This window comes from Myodes glareolus, chromosome 2, assembly GCF_982192425.1.
Source record: "Myodes glareolus chromosome 2, mMyoGla1.1, whole genome shotgun sequence".
In the NCBI taxonomy this organism is placed as follows: Eukaryota; Metazoa; Chordata; class Mammalia; order Rodentia; family Cricetidae; genus Myodes; species Myodes glareolus.
In genome coordinates, this window is record NC_142027.1 from 123190478 (window position 1) to 123212893 (window position 22416).

At 42.8% G+C, this 22416-nt stretch overlaps 1 protein-coding gene and 1 long non-coding RNA gene across 6 annotated transcripts in view; one reads left to right on the top strand and one right to left on the bottom strand.

Moving 5' to 3' along the window:
• Positions 1–2806: 2806 nt before the first annotated feature.
• Positions 2807–9311, bottom strand: LOC125408734 (uncharacterized). The gene is made up of 2 exons (XR_007234554.3): positions 9063–9311; positions 2807–3531 (listed from the first exon to the last, which is right to left on the bottom strand). It is a non-coding gene; the product is annotated as an uncharacterized LOC125408734 (long non-coding RNA).
• Positions 9312–9346: 35 nt separating this feature from the next.
• Sbno1 (strawberry notch homolog 1) overlaps positions 9347–22416 on the top strand; it is a 51046-nt gene continuing 37976 nt past the window's right edge. For 3 of the 5 annotated variants that reach the window (XM_048447225.3, XM_085678984.2, XM_048447226.3), the window contains exons 1-3: positions 9347–9487; positions 20167–20292; positions 21441–21545. In XM_048447225.3, the coding sequence (XP_048303182.1) occupies positions 20167–20292; positions 21441–21545 (231 nt within the window). In that variant the 5' untranslated portion in view covers positions 9347–9487. The remainder of the gene's footprint in view (positions 9488–20166; positions 20293–21440; positions 21546–22416) is intronic. The other 2 variants (XM_048447228.3, XM_048447229.3) reach the window with 1 other exon arrangement.

Below are 22416 nucleotides of genomic sequence, written 5' to 3' on the forward strand. Positions count from 1 at the left end.
GATCATTTGTTGCCTTCTAAAGGACTAAAATTAAATTCCTAGCACCCACATGATAGCTCACAATAGTCTGTAACTCCAGTTCCAGGGTACCTAATACCCTTTTTGGGCTTCCATGGGTACTTCATGTATGTGGTACACAGACATAAGTAGGCAAAAATAACCATACATGTTTTTTTTAAAAATCTAAAAGTATTAGTTAAGATTAAAAAATAATAATGTGGCAAATTTCTATAATTTTGATAAATGGGAAACTGAGGTAAGATTGAGAATTCAATGCCAGCCTGGCATACCTGGAACTGGCACTTTCCTCAAACTAACAAAAAACTATATAATATGTTAAATTATATAGAAAGATGTAAAATGTCCAGGCACTGGCGGTACACGTCTTTAATCCCAGCACTCGGGAGGCAGAGGCAGGCAGATTTCTATGAGTTGAGGTCAGTCTGGTCTACAGAGTGAGTTCCAGGACAGCTAGAGCTACACAGATAAACCCTGTCTTGAAAAACAAAACAATATGTAAAATGGAACATGAAAATTTTAAATATGAGGATTAAGTGTATCTCGGGTCTTTTCCTTTGTGCACAGGTGCACATGTGTTTGCAGGTGCAGGTAAAAGTCAGAGGAGCTCCTTGGATGTTGTTCCTCAGGTACCATTGCCAGGGTCTCCCACTGGCACGGAGCTGATCAAGCATGCTATGCTCACTGGCTAGTGAGTCCGAGCGACCTGCTTGTCCCCATCTCCCCCATTTTGGGATTTATAAGCATGCACCATAATGCCCAGCTCCAAAAAGGGGAGGGGTGGTCTAGGAATGAAATGCAAGTCCTCATTTGCAAGTACTTTCCCACTGCACACCTCTTCCCAGTCCATCCCTCTCCTATTTGAGACAGGGTGTCATTCTGAAGTCCTGGATGGCTTGCATCTTACTACATAGCCCAGGCTGGCCTCAGAGTCACAGAGACTGTTCTGCTTTCCTGAGTTCTGGGATGCCACACCCAGGTATCTTTAGTTCTTTTATTCTGTTCTTACCCTTACGATCATGTTAAGTTGCTATCACTTAAAAATAAACATGGGAGTTTAATATCCTCAAATGTTGGTATCCTGGAGCCAGGTACTGGGGCCAGCCTGTGATTATAGAGGGACCACTTACACATGTCCCATTTGTCAACGCTTTAAAAGAACTGGAGGAATGACTCAGTGGTCAAGATTCTGTATGACTCTTGCAGAGGAGTACTGTCCGATGCCCAGGAACCATGTCAGATGCCTCACAACTGCTTGTAACTTGATCTCTAGGATATCTGATACTTGTGACTTCTCTTGATACCCACACACATGTGGCATACACTCATATAAACACATACACAATTAACAAACCAAAATATATCACTGATGCTAGCATTATATCTGCCATAGCAAATGCCTAGAGTGACTATGAACACAAAGGTCACCTGAGGGTAGGGAAAGTCCCCATCACAGTCCAGCTATCCTAAGGAATGGGACCTGGTGGATAGACAGACGGCTTGGTGGTTAAGAGTGCCCGCTGCTCTCACAGAGGACCAGGGTTAGGTTCCTAGCACCCACAGTGGGCAGTTTATAACTGACTGTCAATCCACCTCCAGAGGATTTGATACCCGTTTCTGTCCTCTGTGGGCATCAGGCATACAAGTGGTATACATCCATAGATGCAGGCAAAACACACATAAAACAATAATAAATACATCTTAAAAAGAGGAGACCTGGTGTGGTAGTGAATGCCGTTAATCTCAGCACTCGGGAGGTAGGTAGGCAGATCTCCGAGTCTGAGACTAGCCTGGTCTACATAGCAAGTTCCAGGACAGAAAGGGTGGTTACACAGAGAAACCCTGCTTTGAAAACAAACAAACAAACAAAAGGAGGAGGAGGGAGAGGAAAGCTCCGTTGCCAGGCATGGTGACACAGACATCTGTAATCTCAGTGCTGAGAGGCTAAGTCAGGAACATGTGGAAGTCAAGGCTGAGCTGAGTTACACAGTGAAACACTGTATTGAGGAAAACTCATACCCACTGAGAGACTCCAAACAGTTGTATCAGCTGTTTGCTGCCCTATTATAACTACGCTTTTACTTTTTCTGCTAGATGAATGCTCATTAGACTGTATAGGCATTGATCTCAGCAACAGTGGAATCCCTTGGTTTTTAGCCCTTGAATGCCTCCCTACTAACATGTCAGCATGCTTGCAGACAGAATGGAGTGAGAAGGGCTTGGTAAATAGTCAGCACTGTGTCCAAATAGGATTCTCAATCATCTGCTTCCAGAGGCATCTCTGTATTGGGTGTGCCCTAAAGAAGTATTCCCCCTGCAAAGAATCTCCCAGTATCTCAGTTGCTGTGCCTCAATATTAATTATTACACTGTCTTTCCATGTACATGCAAAGAAATCACACACATACTAACACATCCACATAAATGCATGAACACAAATGCAGAGGTATCATTCTTTGTATAATTGCGACCACACTTGAGAAAAACAGTCATTTTTCAATGACCTTTAGGTTTCCACTCTTTTCCTTCTACCAATCTTGCTGCAGTGGGTAACCTTGTCCTTAAAGCTTGTGTGCACGTGCACAGTTACAAGCAGCTCCTGAGATGTCATCTTTCAGATGAATTCAAGGGAAAGATTATGAGAGAAAGCAGCAGGCACCCGGGCTGATGCTTAGAAAGTATGGGAAGAGTGAGAACACCCAGGTCAGATCTCGCTGTCAATACTATACTCATCTGGTCCCAGAGTGCAACAAGAGTTGGGAGCCTCTTGAAAAGTGAATGCTACCTAATTCTGAAGACCCTTGTGTGAACTTTATTGTGGACAGATTTGAACAAATGTCCCCTCAGAGTACACTAATAACAGACCAATGTATGGTGCCATTCATGTCCCTCAGGGAACCAGTGAGTTTATTGGGCTTATCTACAGGCACCGGTGATGGAGAAGTAGCTACAGCAAAGTCTCTCCCCAGCACCAGCTTCCCCTTAGCTGCAGAGTGCCCCCTTCAGTCAGCCTTCCATCTTCTCTGCATGCATTCTAGCACCTCTGGAGACCACCAAGCCACATACAATTAGGGCAGAACTGCACACAGCTGGCTGGGAGGCACAATAGGGAACAAGTGGAATTTCAGGCCAGGGTCCAGTGACCCTCCCCATATCTTCCTTTGAGAGAATGTTGGGAACCAACAGGTTGGATTCTGTCTGCTGTGAGTAGCCACAGCTGCTCTAATGAAGGTGATGGAGGAGAGCACTTCAACAGCACCAAGGGATTAGCCAGAGTCCTTTAGATGTCTTCCCTGCAGGTCTGCATCCATGTTTCTTTTCTTCCTTTTCCTCTTTGTTTTCTGACACAGGATCCCACTCCATAATGCAGGCTGACCTTCAATTCTGGATCCTCAGTGCTGGAGTGACAGGCATGCACCACTACTCACTGCTCCATTCAGACAGCTCTCTGCTTGCAAAGTATGATAGACTTCTCTCTCCGGTTTGCTGTGCTGTGCACTACAGTTTAAGCCACCTAGTGAATATCAATGAAAAAAACTGTAATATTTTGTTCTTTTACAAATTTTTTTTATTAAAAGAAAAATTGTTGGGTTGTGGCACACACTTTTAATCCCATCACTCGGGAGGCAGAGATAGGTACTCTGAGAGTTCAAGACCAGCCTGGTCTACAGATTAAGTTCAAGGACAGTCAAGGGTATACAAACTGAGTCTCAAAAAACAAAAATAAAATATTAATAAAAAATAAAATAAAGCTACAGTACTGAAAACAGCCTGGTATTGGCATAAGAACAGACAGGAGGATCAATGCAACCGAATAGAAGACCCAGATATCAATCCACACATCTTCGAATACCTGATCTTTGATAAAGAAGCAAAAAATATCAAATGGAAAAAAGAAAGCATATTTAACAAGTGGTGCTGGCATAACTGGATATCAACATGTAGAAAAATGAAAATAGTTCCATATCTATCACCATGCACAAAAATCAAGTCCAAATGGATCAAAGACCTCAACATAAAGCCAGCCACAATGAACCTCATAGAAGAGAAAGTGGGAAGTACACTTGAACGCATTGGCACAGGGAACCACTCCCTAAATATAACCCCAGCAGCACAGACACTGAGAGAAACAATTAATAAATGGGATCTCCTGAAACTGAGAAGCTTCTGTAAAGCAAAGGACATGGTCAACAAGACAAAACGACAGCCTACAGAATGGGAAAAGATCTTCACTAATCCCACATCAGGCAGAGGTCTGATGTCCAAAATATGCAAAAGAACTCAAGAAATTGGACACCAAAAGATCACATAAGCCAATAAAATAATGGAGTACAGACCTAAACAGAGAACTCTCAACAGAGGAATCTAAAATGGCTGAAAGACACTTAAGGAAATGTTCAACATCCTTAGTCATCAGAGAAATGCAAATCAAAACAACTCTGAGATTCCATCTTACACCTGTAAGAATGGCCAAGATCAAAAACACTGACGACAACTTATGCTGGATAGGTTGTGGGGAAAAGGGAACACTTCTGCATTGCTGGTGGGAATGCAAGCTGGTACAACCTCTGTGGATGTCAGTGTGGTGATTTCTCAGAAAATCAGAAAACAACCTTTCTCAAGACCCAGTAATACCACTTTTGGGTATAGATCTGAAGGATGCTCAATCGTGCCACAAGGACATGTGCTCAACTATGTTCATAACAGCTTTGTTTGTCTTAGTCAGAACCTAGAAACAATCTAAATGCCCCTCTATCGAAGAATGGATAAGAAAAATGTGGTACATTTACACAATGGAGTACTACACAGCAGAAAAAAATAATGACAGCTTGAATTTTGCAAGAAAATGAATGGAGCTAGAAAACATTATTTTGAGTGAGGTAACCCAGACACAGAAAGACAATGATCACATCTATTCATAGGTGGTTTTTAAACATAAAGCAAAGAAAGCCAGCCTACAAACCACAATACTTAGACAACAATGAGGACACTAAGAGAGACTTACATAGATATAATCTACATGGGAAGTAGAAAGTATAAAAAGACAAGATCTCTTGAGTAAATTGGGAGCATGGGGACCTTGGGGGAGGTCTGAAGGGGGAGGAGAGAAAATAGGGATGGGAGCAGAGAAAAATGTATAGCTCAATAAATATCAATAAAATAAAAAAAATAAAAACAGAAAGAGTCTTGGGAGATGGCTTAGCACAGCACCCACATGCAGTTCACAACCATTTATACCTCTGTTCTAAGAGATCCCATACCCTCTTTGGCCTCTGAGGATACTAAAACACTAATACACATAAAATAAAAATAAATCTTAAGGGTAGGGTATGGTCGCACACACCTTTAATCCCAGTACTCAGAGAGGCAGAGGTAGAAGGATCTCTGTGAGTTCCAGGCCAGCCTGGTCTACATAGAGAGTTCTGGGACAGTTAGGGCTTTATATGGGGAAAAAAACTATCTCCCTCCCCCCCCCCAATCTTATTTTTTCAAGTCTTTATTTTGTGTGTTAATGTAGGCCTCTATCTGCCATGGCATGTGTATGTGTGGGGTCACAGAACAACTTGGTAACAAGTTGGTTACTGTATGGGTTTTAGGGATGGAACTCAGGTCGTCAGGTTGGTTATGTCACTGGCTTCTGTTTTATTAATATAAACAAACAATACAGCTTTGAAATGTGCTGTCATGTGACTTGCCCAGAGTGCCTCTACCTTCCCAGAGCTTGAACTACAGTTGTATACACCAGGCCCAGTTTTTTTATGGTGCTATGGACTGAACCCACGGCTTTTCAAATACTAGGTAAACACTGAAAATTTAGTTCCATCTCCTCCCTGTCTGTCTCAGAGGACAACTTGCAGGAGATAGTTCTCTTTGTAGGTTCTGAGGATCAAACTCAGGTCTGTCAGGCTTGGCAGCAAATATCTTTACCAGCTTGAACCATCTCATTGGCTTTGTCTTTTATGTTCCTAGGGCTTTTTCTAAATATGTCTGAGGAACCCTCTTGTTTGTCTCAGTGGGCACAACACTCTATCTCTTACTTTAGATAAAAATTCCCATAAAGTATCAAAGACTTAAATGTAAGACCACAAACTATGAAAATGTTAGAAGAAAATGGAATATTCAGGACACTCATTTAGACAATTATTTTTTAAGTGTTCAAAACATGTTCACAAAAGAAATGGGCAAATGGGATTATTTTAAATATATATATATATATATATTTAAATATATAAATATATATTTAAAGGGAAAGTTTCCATGTAGCTCTGGGCAGTGGTGGCACATGCCTTTAATCCTAGCAGAGGCAGGCAGATCTCTGTGAGTTCGAGTCTACCTGGTTTATAGAGTGAGTTCCAGGACAGGCTCCAAAGCTACACAGAGAAACCCTGTATTGGAAAAAAAAAAAGTGACTGGAGCTGGAGAGATGGTTCAGAGGTTTAGAGTACTGGCTGTTCTTCCAGAGGTCACGAGTTCAACTCCCAGCAACCACATGCTGGCTCAAAACCATCTATATTGCGAGCTGGTGCCTTATTCTGTCATGCAGGCAGACATGCCGTCAGAACACTGTATACCTAATAAAATATTTTTTTTTATTTTTTATTTATTTATTTTTAAATATTTATTTATTTATTATGTATACAATATTCTGTCTGTGTGTCTGCCTGCAGGCCAGAAGAGGGCATCAGATCTCATTTCAGATGGTTGTGAGCCACCATGTGGTTGCTGGGAATTGAACTCAGGACCTTTGGAAGAGCAGCCAGTGCTCTTAACCATTGAGCCATCTCTCCAGCCCCCTAAAATAAACAAATTTTAAAAACAAAACCATACAAAACCCAAACAACCATACAAAAACCACATTTATAATACAAATGTATGGATACAAAGTCGAATACTTATTATTGCTATATGTATTTTCTGCACTGTCATAGTTTTTGCTAACTTGACCTAAATCTAGACATACTTGGCAAAAAGAATCTCAACCGAGGAATTGCCTCCAATAGAGTGGTGGATAAGGAACTCTGTGGGAGCATTTTCTTTTCCTTTTGAAATTATAGGTCCATTTTTATTAGTTTCTTTAAAAATGATCCTATACAAATCTTACAGAGTTAAATATGCATTCCATAATATGGGAAGAAAGAAGAGTATTTACTGAAAAAGAAACAAATGTCCATCTTTGTAGTTAAAAAAAGTTTTTAATTTAGAGGGATACCTATTTCAACCAATTACAATTTTGGTACAACCATTTCTTAATTGTAAACATTCACCTGATGCTAAGTAGCATTTGGACCTAGTTCAGCAACAAGATCCTGGGCACCCATTTGCTCTCTGTGTCTTCCCTTAAATCAAGTGACATAATTTTTTTTGCCTTTTTTTTTATTTTCTTATCTATAAAATACCAGTGATGATGATCCTATCTTATACTATGCTCGTGCAGATTCAATTACTAACTCTAAATAATGCATTTAAGGCATATTTGGTGTCTTAACAGTTGTTAGCTTAATAAATATATACAAACAACAGCAAAAGGCTAAGAATTGTTTTAGTAGTGAAAAATTCTGTTCAACACTCACCATTTGATTCTCCTCCAGACCCTAGCTCCCACATGCTTAGCAGGTATCTATTGGTTACTGACGTTGAAAAAATTCAACAAGGTTCAACGCATATCTCCTCATAGCAGGGATGCGTGTATGTGGGGGCATTTTCTTTTTTTTAAAAAAATATTTATTTATTTATTATATATACAATATTCTGTCTGCATGGATGTCTGCAGGCCAGAAGAGGGCACCAGACCTCATTACAGATGGTTGTGAGCCACCATGTGGTTGCTGGGAATTGAACTCAGGACCTTTGGAAGAGCAGGCAATGCTCTTAACCACTGAGCCATCTCTCCAGCCCCATTTTCTTAACTGGTGTAGGAGAGCCCAGCTTTATAAAAAGCAGGCCAGTAAGCAGCTGAACTCCTCTTTAATCTGTACTTCAGTTTCTGCTTCCATAAACTGCCTTGGCTTGCCTGGATGATGGACTTTAAAATGTAAGATGAAATAAGCCCTTCCTTATAAACCAAACCCTATTTGGTTTTGGTGATTGTTCTATCATAGCAACAGAAAAAACAAAACAAACAAACAAACAAAAAACCTAGGACACATGCCCATAGTTTCCTGAAAGAACTCACACATTTTTCTCTTTGTAACCTGTCTTGAAACTTCTTTTTAGACCAGGCTAGCCTATAACTCAGGGATCAGCCTACCCCTGTTTCCCAAGTGCTGGGATTAAAGGTGTGTATATTTCCCACTGCCTGGCTGAGTTCACACACTTAACGGTCAAAACAAGAGTGCAGCTTGTTTTCATCACAGGGCGAAAAAGATGTTCAGCCAGCCTTAAGGGGGTAAGAATCGCCCAGGCATGCCTATCACCTAAGTAACGGCGTCAAGTTGCATTCTCAGAAAGACTTGACAAAAGGTGACCAAGAAGTTAATGTGTTAGTCTGAATAAGGAAAACATGAAAATGAACAAGCTTAGAGCAACAGGTATGCAGCAATGGTGGATGCAGAAGAGTCTAGAGAATGGGACCGTCCAGCTCTGGTCTACATGAGATGACCATGGACGAGCCCAGAGGCTCACTGAGGTTTTCGAGTCAATCAAGTTCAATAAAGATCAAGCGAGCTTCAGAGCAATGTCGACGTTAATTTTTTTCTAGCATGCTCAATGAACAGCTCGTCAAGTGTCAGAAACTCCACAAGGACTGGACGGATCGTAGCTACCCAATGCCAAGATTCTGAAAATAGCCCTGGGGCCTTACTAGGCGGACTACGACGGCAGGTGTGGAGCGCATGCGCGCACACGCACAGGCTGACCTGCCGGTGGCACCCAGGAGAAGACGACCTTCTTCCCGACAGCCCACGGAACAGAACGGGTGGGGAAACGGTATTCTCGCGAGGTCTCAGCTATCGGCGGCGGAAGCAGCGGACACGTGACTGTCCTAGGCCGCCTTCGCCTTGCCCCCTCCCCCTTCTCGGAAACCCGGCCCCCTCTCCCTTCGCCCACCCCGGAGCCGCGGTAATGGACCGTTTGGGTTCCGGAATTCTCTTGGATCCCATCTCTGGTACCAGGGTAGCGGGACCTGGCGGAGTCCGGTTTTGTTGGCGAAGGCAGAGGGGGCGGTCAAGATGGGGGGGGGCGAATCAGCTTCCTTCACCTAGGAAGGAGGCGGGGCGGAAAAGGGATGGGGGAGGGAGTCACGTGGGGCGTGGCGCGCGCTGCGTGCGCGCGGCACCTGATCCGTCGCTCCGCCCCCTCTTCCTGCGGGGCGGGGGGTCGGGAGGAGGGGCGTCAAGATGGCGGCGGGGAGGTAGGCAGAGCCGGACGCCGCTTCTGCCGCCGCCGCCGCCGCCTCCGCTCCTGTTGCCTCCGGCTCCTCACGCGCTCACGGACCGGGAGAAGCTATTCTGGCGTCGGGTCCGGCGGGTAAAGTAAGTCCTTCCCTCAGTCCTTTTCTCCTTCCACGCTCGTCCGTCCGGACAGCCTCCCACTCCCACCAGCGCTCCTCGGGGTCCGTGTGGGGCCGGTTGTGGGGGGGAGGCGGCCAATTCACGGCTACCCGGGCCTCGCTCGCCCGCTGCCCGCTCTCATACCGCTGGTCGCCCCGTTGGTTCCGGCTTCCTCCGCCAGGCAGCGCCGTCTCTGTGGGAGTCCCGCTGTCCCGAGCCGGATAGCAGCTCCGAGGCCGGGCAGCTCGGCCCTGCGCACGGTGGCTCCACGGGCGATCGCGTCCCTCGCTTTCTCCCCTCTCACAGACCCGAGACGGGCGGTGAAAGTGAGGCGGAGACTCTGCTCGAGTCCCTCCGGCCCATTACCCCTATTCCGGGAACGGGTGGGCCACACGGGGATGCCCTTCATGAACCTGGGTCGCTGGCGGGTGGGGTGCGTGAGACACGTGGGGGACACCTTCACGCCTCGCCGTGACGACTTTATCTTTCCCTGAAGTGAGTGCAGCTTCAGACTCTGAGCTCAATCCGTGAGAAGGGCGATGGCGGTTGGACATCTGCTCACCTTAGTAGTGGTGGATGTAGTGAGCACCCAAGTTCCTCAAAGCGGTGTCTGCTGGTGTTTTCCCGGGAGTGGCATGGGATGGGCTCCACTGCTTCGTAGCCTTGGATTTGTCCGAACCCATGTGTTTGTTGCTTTCCTGACCCCGGCATCCAGCTCCTCCCCTTTATATCCCGGCTTTGTGCTTCAGTTTGGTTAATGTTTGCGGACCACTAACTTGATGCTCCTATGAAGAAAGCTCCTTTCATGTAATTGCTCCGTTTGCTGTGGGATGCTTTTGTTTGGGGGAGTCGCTGGTTGAGAAGCGTGCGCGAGGGGAGAAGCTTGGAGATGAAATGAGAGCCCACGAGAGCATCGTTTTAATCCATTGAATTGCTTAGCCAATTGTAGCTACACCCGGAAGTTTGTGCTGAACACGTGTTGAGGGAAGGTTAAAAATGGGTCCCCTTTGACCTTTAAACGTCGATTGTTTGCAGGATATTTTGAGTAAAATGTTTATTTTCTCTAGACTGAGAATTAAAGGGGCGGGGGAGAAGGCTTCTAAAGAGTCAGCCCGGAGGGTCCAGCGACCTGTCAAACCCAAAGTGTACTAGAGTCGGTCACCTTATTTAGCATTTGCATAGAGTTCTATCGGTTAACAGTCTTAAGGCCCCAAAGTTAGGGTTGATTTTTATAGCATTGGGGAAAGAATTGTTATGCAAACGATGGGTTTACAAAGACTTTCTAGGATGAAATGGCATTTGCCGCTGGTGACTTAAGTGGGACATTAATTCTGATAGTGCAGGAACGTTAATTTCCATCTTTATATAAAGTCTTTTTCCAAGTAGTGAGAGAAGACTTCTTTCTTCTGGCTTTTGCTTGCAGTTAACTTCATTCCGTGCAACTTCCTTTAGAATTTTAAATCCAGCTTCACTTTAGTTGCTGTATAAATGTTAAAAAAGAGAGCCTGCGTTTATTGGTTCATTCAAGAATTTATGTGTTACGCACTTTTATAAGTCTTAAGTTCTGTGAAGTTAATGCTCAAAAATGGCCAATGTGGGGTGTGTGTGCGTGTGTGTGTGCGTGCGTGTGTGTGTGCGTGTGTGCTTTTGCTTTTTGTTTTCATTTTTTGAGACGGGGTTTCTCTGTAGACCCGGCTGTCAACTCACTCTGTAGACCAGATTAACCGTGAACGCTCAGAGATCTGCCTGCCTTTGTCTCCCGAGTGCTGCTGTTATAGTTGAGTGCCACCACCATCCAGCTGAGACTCCTGATTTTCTTTTTTGTGTATTTTTTGAGACAGGGTTTTTCTGTAGCTTTGGAACCTATCCTGGAACTAGCTCTTGTAAATCAGGCTGGTCTTGAACTCAGAGAGATCCTCCTGCCTCTGCCTCCTGAGTGCTGAAATTAAAGGCGCGGGCCACCACTGCCCCGTGAGACTCTTGATTCTTAAGCTTTTTATTTTTGAGACTGGCTCCTTATAATTTCCTTATGTAGCCAAGCTGACCTCCAACTCAAAATTCTCTTGTCACAGCTTCCCTGATGATGGACTTGTAGGCCTGCACTGTTATCATATCCAGTGGTTTATATGCTTTAGAAAAGTTGTGCTTCAAAGACCTCATCCATATTTAGATGTGGCTTGGTGCTTTTCAGTGTTTAAGTTGAACTTTGAGGGGGCGCTTGCCACCTGGCAAGGGCAAGAATACACTGGTCTAGTCCTGCCAAGTAGTTTCTCAAGAAGTATAGTAGACCCCCCCTCTCCAGCTTTGCTTGCCTACGTTTAAAGGTCATCTAAAGAGGCCACTGAGATGGCATAGCTGGTTGAGACACTGTTACTAAGTCTGACTACTCTGTGATTACTGGGGTTCACATGGTGTAAGCAGAGAACAAGTTGTCCTCTGACCTCCACACATGGGAGCCATAGCACTGTGCACTTTCTCCAATGAATGTAATTATTACTATTATTTTGAGACAGGGTCTCACTGTGTACCTCTGGCTGTCCTGGAACTCACTATTTAGACCTGTTTTGCCTTGAACTCAGAGATCTGCCTGCTGCTGCCTTCTGAGTTACCGAGTTTCAAGGTGTGCACCACTATGCTTGGCTATAAAATAGATTTTTTTAAAAGTTCATGTAAAGACAGTTTCTGAGAGGCTTTGCTTTTAAATAAACAACTAATAAATAAAATGACTGATTTTTTTTTTTCATATGCTGATTGGTAGATCCACTTTGATAAGGTTTTAATTTGTCCTGCTTTAGGACAATGGTTGAGATGCCACAGAACATTTTATGAATGGAAGGGTTCTTGTTTTGTTTTGTTTTTTTGTTTGTTAGTTTGTTTTTCCAGATAGGGTTTCTCTGTGTAACAACTCTGATTGTTCTGGGACTCCCTCTGTAGACCAGACTGGCTTCGAACCCAAAGAGATCTGCTTGCCTCTGTCTCCTGAATGTTGGGATTAAAGACCAGCTAATGATGGGATTCTTGAAGAGGAGGAAGTCAGAGTTTAAGGTAGCTCAAAACATATCAGATAAACTTACTTGTTGGGGTATAACAAATAGAAGACTATTTCTGGGTGGTTTTATTATATTCTACAGTAGGAAATGTTTGTGACCTATTGCTAGTGCATAAAACACAAAATCTCATAAAATGTTGGCTCTTGATACCTGTGTGTTTTGGAATGGTTTACTATACTCAAATATTTGATTATGTTGACTATAATACTGTAAAATACTTAGACAGTCCACCATCAAATTGTCAACCACAGATAGAAAACGCTAGTGGTGCAGTAGTAGCCTCTTGGTTTCTAAAGGGATCAGCTCAAGACTCCAGAAAATAGCAAAAGTTTGTAGGCGCTTAAGTCCCATTTGTGGTAGTGTCACATTTGCATGTAAGGTGGACCCTTCGTCTCCAGATTGTTTACAATACCTAGTAAGTATATATGATGTATGAGGAGCTATTGGCACTAATTACCCAGTGAGCAGTATGTGCGTTCATGCAGTATTTTTATTGTCTATTGAAGCTTTTCTTTTCTTTTTTTGGGGGGGGGGATAAGAAAGGAAGGTCTCACTATGTAGCCTTGACTGGCTTGGAAGTTCCTGTGTAGACTAGCTGGCCTAAGTGCTGGGTTTACATGTGTGGGATTTATGTGCCACCTTCCCCATTGAACTTGGGAATGTTGAGCCTGTGAATATGGAGGCCACCCATTGGACTGGAAAGGGCAGGGGTGTAGAGAAGTAAAGTATTGGTCTCCTGGGTTTAGAATTGGATTCCAAACTTGTATACTTGTTACCTTGTTGCATTCTTCCTCTCTCTAGGCCTTAGCTCCTTTGTGACAAAAAGATACTCTTGGGTAATGTGGAGGATGGAAAGAAAAACCTATCCATAAAAAGTATTAAAGGTGTCAGAGTGTGTGACTGTAATCCTGGGGGGGTGCATTTAGGATTAGAAATTGAAGTCACCCTGAGCCACATGAGATACTCTGATAAACAGTTTTGCTTTCCCTTCTCCATATTTTCTTGGTTGGTGGTCCGTGTCCGTGTCCGCCTCCCCCATCCTCCCCCCACATAGCCCTGGCTGTTCTGGAACTCACTCTGTAGACCAGGCTGGCCTTAAACGCAAAGAGATCCACCTGTCTGCTTCCTGAGTGCTGAGGTTAAAAGTGTCTGTCTGTACACACCGGTGAATGTAATTTTATTTATTTGTTTGTTTGTTTGAGGCAGGGTTTCTTTGTAACAGCTCTGGCTGTCTTAGAATTCACTTTGTTGACCAGGCTGGCCTTCGCTCAAGAGATTCACCTGCTTCTGCCTCCATAGTGCTGGGATTGAAACTGCATTACACATCTGGCTCTGTTTTCAGAGTCATATGTGCCTCAGGTTAGCCATGAACTCCTTACATAGTTGAACATTACCTTGGACGTCTTAATCCTTCTACCTTCACTTTGTAAGTGCTGGCGTTGCAGGCTTCCTCAGATTATTAAGCAAAATGCCAGTCTTCAGTCTGGTCTGATGGAGAACTGAAGCCGAGGTTTGAATCAGGCATGCTTTGAAAGTGAGGTGTGTGCCTGTGACTTTCTGTCTTTCTATGTCTCTCGGTAATTTGAATTTAGGAATTTGTTCCATGCTAGCCTGCTTCTTTAACACTGAGCAGTGCCCACAGACCGCTTTGTGATGTTTATTTTGAAGGAGGCTTTTACTAAAACGTTCAGGCTGTCCTGAACTCTATAGCTCAGCCTGGTTTGAATAGGTGATCTATCTGCCTCAGCCTCTTGAGTAGCTAGGGTCTTAGGCCTGTGCTGCCAGGTGTCCTTATGCTATTTAAGAAGAGTTTCAAAACAAAACGGTGGGTTGTTTTTGAGACAGGGTATCTTTGTGTAGCCTGGGCTGTCCTGGAACTCTGTAGACCAGGTTGGCCTCAAATTCAAAGGTCTACCTGCCTCTGCCTTCTGAGTGCTGAGCTAAAGACTTTCACCACCATGCCCGGCTTGTTTGTTCAGGCAAAAATACTAAGTGATAGTATCCATGTACATTTGGAAATGTCTGTCAATTATCTTTAGATATCTGATTATCTGCATAAGTTCGATGTGAGACACTTAAGTAGTATTTTATAGAACTATTTTTTAAAGTTTTTTGTTGTTGTTGTTTTGTTTTTGATTTTTCTAGACGGGTTTCTCTCTTGTAGCCTTGGATATCCTGGAACTCACTCTAAACCAGGCTGAATTTGAACTCATAGATCTACCTGTCTCTGCCTTCCAAGTGCTGGAACTAAAGGTGCCTGGCTAAAAAGATTTAAAATTTTTAAATTATTTTATGTGTATGGGTGTTTGCCTGTATGTATGTAAATATACCACATGTGTGCTTGGTGCCCTAGGAGGCCAGAAGAAAGTGCTAGATCCTCTGTAACTGGAATTATAGATGGTTCTGAGCCGCTGTGTAGGTGCTGGGAATCAAATCCCATGTTCTCTGCAGGATCAGTGATCTTAACCACTTAGCAATCTCTCCATCTCCTTACAGAACTATTTTAGAAATGAATTATTAGATGGCAAGATAGTTTGAATGTAATTGGCTCCCATAAACTCATAGGGAGTGGCACTATTAGAGAGTATGATTTTGTGGGAGTGGGTATGGCCTTATTAGAGGAAGTGTGTCACTGTAAGGGCGGGCTTTGAGGTTCTTATGCTTGGGATACTGCCAGTGTCTCATTTGTCTTTGCTTGCAGTATGTAGGATCTCAGCTACCTCTCTAGCACCATATCTGCCTGTAGACTACCATGCTCCCTGCCATGATGATAACTGGAACTGTAAGCCACCCCAACTAAATGTTTTTCTTAATAAGAGTTGTGGTAGTCACAATGTCTCTTCACAGCAATAGAAACCCTAACTAAGATAGATGGATTGCTGTCATTAAAAGTTTTCAGTCTGGAAAGTATAGTGGTGTAGCAGTTATACAAAAGAAAAGGGATCTTTTTGTATACTCAGGTTTATCAAAATAGCAGTTAAGGGCCAGGGAAGCGGCTTAGTAAATGTGCTTACTGCAAAAGCCTGACAATTGAAATTGATCCCACTGTTAAGGTAACAGAGATGACTCCACAGAGTTTTACTTTTACACATGTGCCTTGCCAACCCCATTGTTGTGCACATGCACCTCTGTTTTTTTTTTTTTGTTTTGTTTTTTGTTTTTTTTTTTTGAAGCAGGGTGCTTGGAACTCGGCCTGCCACTGCTTGCCAAGTGCTAGGATTAAAGGCATTCACCACTGTGTTTAGCCATTAATAAAAAATTTTTTGTGTGTGTGTTTTGAGATAGGGTTTCTCTGTGTAACATCCCTGGCTAACCTGGAACTCATTTTATAGATCAGGTTGGCTTTAAACTCTCAGAGATCTGTCTGTCTCCCTCCTGGGTGCTTGGATTAAAGGTATGTATCACCGCACACTGCTCCTTATGAAAAAATTTTAAGACATAGCACACAGCTGTAATCACAGTATACAGAAGGATTTTGACTTCAAGGCCAGCGTAGTCAAAAGAAAAGCTGCAAACATTCACTCCAGTTATGATTTCGCCTGCCCTCTCTGTCTCTCACACTCACTTTTTCGCTTACTCGCACATTCAACACACCTCCAGAAGTTAGTTGTTCTTAGTCCTTAGTTCTGTCTGAAGATGAAACTGAGTTGAGTTTTTGTTTTGTTTTGTTTTAGTTTTTTGAGACAGGGTTTCTCTGTGTAGCTTTGGTGCCTGTCCTGGAACTAGCTCTTTAGACCAGGTTGGCCTTGAACTCATAGATACCCCCCCCCTTTCTCCGCCTCCCAAGTGCTGGGATTAAAGGTGTGTGCCACCACTGCCCGGCATTGATTTTTTTTTTTTTTAACTTGACTGTATTAGAGCACTATTGGTTGACGCGCCCAGTTTTGAACCTCTGTTCTTTCTGATCTCTTGCCTTGCAGATGATGTCCCTTGTATCTGCTCAGACCCATGAAGAGCTCTAGTTTCCTTTGTCTCATCCCTGCTGATAAGGGTCGGTGTTTGGTGTTAATGAAATGAGTGCTGTACTTTCTGCTCTTTTGGGTGACATTGCTTCTCAGGATTCCCTGGCAAAGTGGTACAGTTTCTATACACGCTCCATATACCAGCCTCTCCATGTATGCCTTCAGATGTGCTTTTGGCAAAAGTGAAACTTTTTGATGTCCATTCGCAGTTGATGACTGTGTGGTAATTGTTAGGCTTGTTAGATTGCTGCCTGGCAATTGTCACCTGAAATATGAACTCCATGGTTGACAGTTTCTACATGCAGTAGTGTTTTGGATTTATATTGTGAGCCCCCTCCCCCCAATGAAGCTGCATTTATAAAACCAGGAGATTGGCCAGTGCAGCTTTTAAGGGCTTTCACTGAAGTTCTGTGAGTCTGTTGCATGTGGGTATGATTAAATGCTAAGAGTTGCTTAATGCAGTTAGGGAATGGGGTAAGTGCTCTGTCTTGTTCTCTTGCTTCCTACAGAACAGAATGACTAGAAGCTGTGTGCCAAACTGCCTGGAAAGCTCCATAGATAGATCCCTGTATGAGAAAGATACATCTAACATTCAGATCATTCCTAGTGGGGCCCAAGGGTCTCACACTGTTCCTTCCTATTTTGTTGTTTTTCTCAGTACTGGGCCAGAACTTTTTTAGATTTTTTTTTCTTTTTCTTTCTTTCTTTCTTTTTTTTTTTTTTTTAAAGACAGAGTTTCTCTTTGTTCTCTTGACTGTCCTGGAACTCTAGAGCAGACTGGCTAGTTCCAGGTCTTATTTATCTATGCTAGGTATCATCTCACTTTTATCCTCAAGTCCCCTTAATTTTATCGACAGGTAAAAGTTACATATGTTCGTTTTTTATGCACAACCTTTGGAATGACTAAAGCACTGCGTTGAGCCCTGTGTTGCTGTGGGCATCTTGTATGAATATCAAAAAATTCTTCTTTTCCTTGTTTTTGTTCTTTTAATCTTTATTGTTAAGGAAACAGTTAAAAACTCAGTGAGGTCAGGTAGTGGTCACCATCACTGGGGATGCAGAGACAGGTGGATCTCTGTGAGTTTGAGGCCAGCCTACACAGAAAAATGATCTCGGAAAGAAAAAGAAAAGCTCAGTGAGACCAGGCGTGGTGGTGCAGTCTTTTAATCCTAGCACCATGTGAATGCTGAGTAACAAACCCTGGTCCTCTGCCAATTCAACAAGTACTCTTAATAACCTCTGAGCCATCTCTCCAGCCGTTGTTCCCTCTTATTTTGAGCCAGGGTCTAACTGTGCAGCCTAGTCTAGCCTGGTCTTCATTCAGCTCACATTTATTGTATTTACCTCAGGCCCCCACCCTTTTTTTGGGTTTTTTTTTTTTTTTTTTTTTTTTGGAGACAGGGTTTCTCTGTGGCTTTGGAGCCTGTCCTGGAACTAGCTCCTGTAGACCAGGCTGGCCTTGAACTCTCAGAGATCTGCCTGTCTCTGTCTCCCAACTGGGATTAAAGGCTGCCCAGCCCCTCAGCTTCCCCTTAATCTGTAGTTCTTCTTTTCCATTTTAGTTTAAGTGTCTAGTGTTCATCCCAAAGCAGAACATTAAAGCATGATGTCAGTTTTTTTTTGTCTCCTTGATGGAAAGAGCTTCGTGAGTTTGCACTATTTGGACTCTAATCTTTTGTCACTTTGTCTAAGTAAAGTTAAGATTATGTAAATTTAAATTGTAACTTTTAAATTACATCACATGGGGGCTGGAGAGATGGCTCAGAGGTTAGAAGCGCTGCCTGCTCTTCCAGAGGTCCTGAGTTCAATTCCCAGCAACCAAATGGTAGCTCACAACCATCTATAATGAGATCTGGTGCCCTCTTCTGGTCTGGTGGCATACATACAGACAGAACACTGTATACATAATAAATAAATAAATCTTTTAAAAAAAAAAATTACATCACGCGGCTGCCCAGGTTGCTGTGAGCTTAGGTGCTGTTGTGTATGAGACCCTGACTGGCAGTTTGGGGAATTTCCTATTTGCTTTCCTTAACCCATCATCTTTACTGCCCAAGATGGTTTTCTTTTTTCTTTTTTTTCATATTTTTTTTATTTATTATGTATACAATATTCTGTCTGCATGTATGCCTGCAGGCCAGAAGAGGTCACAAGACCTCATTACAGATGGTTGTGAGCCACCATGTGGTTCCTGGGGGTTGAACTCAGGACCTTTGGAAGAACAGGAAATGCTCTTAACTGCTGCTGATCCATCTCTCCAGCCCCCAAGATAGTTTTCTATCTCAGACTTCCTTTCCTTTCTCTGAAAATTTTTGTAGAAAACTTTGTTGATCTAACCTTCAGTTTCAGTAAGAATATTCACCTGACTTAGAACTTGCTTCCATCTAAATGATGCACAGGTAAATGTGACATAGGCCGGACTGAGGATTTCCCTGTTTACTGTCTCTTTAACAGTTGCTGTCTATTAGATTGCAACTTTGGTGCTTTGCTAACTAACCCTCTTCGCGTGGGATGTCACGCATCACACAGCTGAGGTATATTGTGTATATAACACAAATGTCTTTCCTAGGAAAAACTTCTCACAAGTTTTTAAATTAATTTATACATATGGGTACTTTGTATGCATGTATTTGGTAATTTGGTAATTGAATCTAGGTCCTCTGGAAGAGTGGAAAGTGCTTTTAATACTTAACCCAACTTCCTAGCCCATGGCTTTTTCTTCTTTTTTTGAGTTTTGTTTTGTTTTTGCTTTTGAGACAGTGTTTCTCTGGCCTCAAACTCAGAGATTTGCCTGCCTGCCTCTGCCTCCTGAGTGCAGGGATTAAAGGTGTACTCCTCCCGCCACTGCCAGGTCCAGCCCCTGGGTTTTAATTTTAAATCTATAGTCTCTTTGATAAATACCTTAGAACATATTTGTCTTCCTTCTCCTAGCCACTGCAGTCCCAGTGCTTGCTGCAGTGGATGTCTTCCTGAGTTCCCCTCAGTTTGCTTTTATACTGCCGTCAATAATCTTTCTACATAAGAAATTGTTGTGCCAAGCTGTCCTGCATCTGAAAACCCGGGAGTGGCCTGTATCATTGTAGAAGGATGAGTGAGGCTATAGATCATAACCTTCTCATGTGTGGGCCCCTAGTATGTGAATTTACAGTTAATTGGAATGCAGGGTTCAGAAGACACTTGTCTTCCTGGTTATTTCTTCCCCTGAACTCAGTATTGTCATCTACCTAGGAACCTGTGCAGAGTTCACTTTTGCCTCCTTTGGCCTTGTAGTGTGTTTTTTATTTATTTATAGCCCTAGGTGTTCTAGAATTCACTGTGCAGACCAGGCAGGCCTCAGACTCAGAGAATAGCCTGCCTCTGCTGCCTCCTGAGTGCTGGGATTAAAGGCATGTACTGCCATGCCCAGCTTCATAGTGTTTTAGGAATACACTCCTAGTCTTAGTCAAAAGGCCAAGGAGTAAGCGACTCTTGGCTCTGAATGCTGTATTTCTGTGTCCTTTCATTTTAGTGTGAGGTTTCTGGGGTCAAAGATGTTCTCTTTTTCTGACATGTAGCAGGTTCTTCATAAGTACTGAATGACCAGCTCTGATAGAAAATGTTGGATTGTTTGTGTTTAGAAGAGAGTTAATATTTTTCACTTTGTTCTAAGATGGTGGAACCAGGGCAAGATTTACTGCTTGCTGCCTTGAGCGAGAGTGGGATTAGTCCGAACGACCTCTTTGATGTTGATGGTGGAGATGCTGGGCTTGCAACTCCTACTCCTTCAGTTCAACAGGTAACAAGTTTTCCAAATCCTCCATTCCATCTTAATTTGCAATTTCCATTGTCCTCTTTTTGTTGTTGTTGTTTTGTTTTTGAGACAGGGTTTCTCTGTGTAACAGTCCTATTTGTCCTAGAACTGGCTCTTGTAGACCAGGCTGGCCTCGAACTCACAGAGATCCGCCTACCACTGCCTCCTGAGTGCTGGGATTAAAGACATGCACTGCCACCGCCTGGCGTCATTTATTATTAGCATTAGTTTTTTTCCTGATTGTGGTATTGGTGATTGAACCCTGGCACTTGTGCTATCCTAAGCAAGTACTTCACTGCTGATGTATAGCCTCAGCTCTTTAGTTAACATTTTAGAAAAAGATATTAAGTAGACTTTAACTTTTTTTGTGAAGGATTCTAAACTGTTTTTTTTCTTTTTAATTTTATTTATTTATTTTTGTATTATTTATTTATTTATTTTGATTTTTCTCCTGGAACTAGCTTTTGTGAGACCAGGCTGGCCTCGAACTCACAGAAATCTGCCTTCCTCTACCTCCCAAGTGCTGGGATTAAAAGTGTGTGCTACCACCGCCTGGCTTTCTTTTTCTTTTTTCTTTTTTTTTTTAAAGATTTGTTTGTTTGTTTGTTGTGCATACAGTAGGCCAGAAGAGGGCACCAGATTCCATTATAGATGGTTGTGAGTCACCATACAGTTGCTGTGAACCACCATGTGGTGACTGGGAATTGAACTCAGGGCCACTGGAAGAACAATCAGTGCTCTTAACCTCTGAGCCATCTCTCCAGCCCCAAGATACTGCTTTTCTTAACTTCTTAGCATTCATATAGAAAGAGAATTAAATTTGTGTGTGTGACTTCTCTTTACATTTGCAAATTTAAAGATATATTGTAGTTTTGTGGAGATTTATGCTGACCAATATTATTCCGTTACAACTGGTTTAGTGATTGTACATTCAGTTTGGTTGTAAATCTTGTGTGTGTATGGTATTGGGGTCTGAGCCAAGGACTCTACAGGCTAGGCAAGTGCTCTACCTCCCAAGTAAAATCCAGCTCTGAAGTTTCATTTTTTTCTTTTCTTTTTAATAAAATAATGCAGCTCTTGTTCTTGAAACAGAATTCACTGCTGTCCATCCTTTCTCTGTATTTTCTCTCCAGTCGATGCCACTTAGTGCATTAGAACTAGGTTTGGAGACAGAAGCAGCAGTTCCTGTTAAACAAGAACCAGAGACAATGTCTACTCCTGCACTGTTAAATGTGAGGGTAAGAGCCACTCAGATTTGGTATTACTTCTAGAATGGCTTAGGGTGGTAGCAAAAATATAACTTTATTTTAAATAAGAACTTTAGCCCTGGCTAGCCTTGATTTCCCTATGTACCAGAGGATGATAGTGTATTGTAAATTATTAAAAACAACGAAATTGGTGAGATAAATGTACATGTTACCTCACTATTTTCAGTGTTTGCTGCCTTGGCTTTTGTCAATTGTTTTGCTATAGCTTTTATGTGATTAATTGCACTTTACAGAAAGAGTTCTTTTGACCCTTGCCTCAAATTTAGCCAATATCAACAAAATCCAAAGGATATAAAATTATTGGTCGAACTGGTTAAAATTTGTCAATTTGTATTGTTAGTATAAAAGTGATAAATAAATTGGGCAGTGATGGCACAAACCTTTAATTCTAGCATTTGGGAGGCAGAGACAGGTGAATCTCTGTGAGTTCGAGGCCAGCCTGGTCTACAGAGTGAGTCTTAGGACAGCCAGGACTGTTGCACAGGAAATCCTGTCTTGAAAAACCAAAAGAAAAAATAAATACTTGAAGTGGTAAATAGCAGTCTAGAAGATTTTATTGAAAGACTTATGGAAAGGGGCTAGAGTTGTAGCTTAGTGTGGTGGAGGACTGACCTTGCAGATGCCAGGCCCTGAGATGATCCCCAGTGACACAAGGACAAACATACACACCAGTGATATGCAGAAATGCATAGTAACTTTAAAGCCAAAGACAATAGCATTTTCAAGTTGGCTTTATTTTTATTTTTTAATTTTTTGAGATAGGGTTTCTTGTAGGTCATGTTGGCCTTGAGCTCAGTTTCTATGCATTCTACATCACTTTGCCAACTTTGGCTCTCACAGT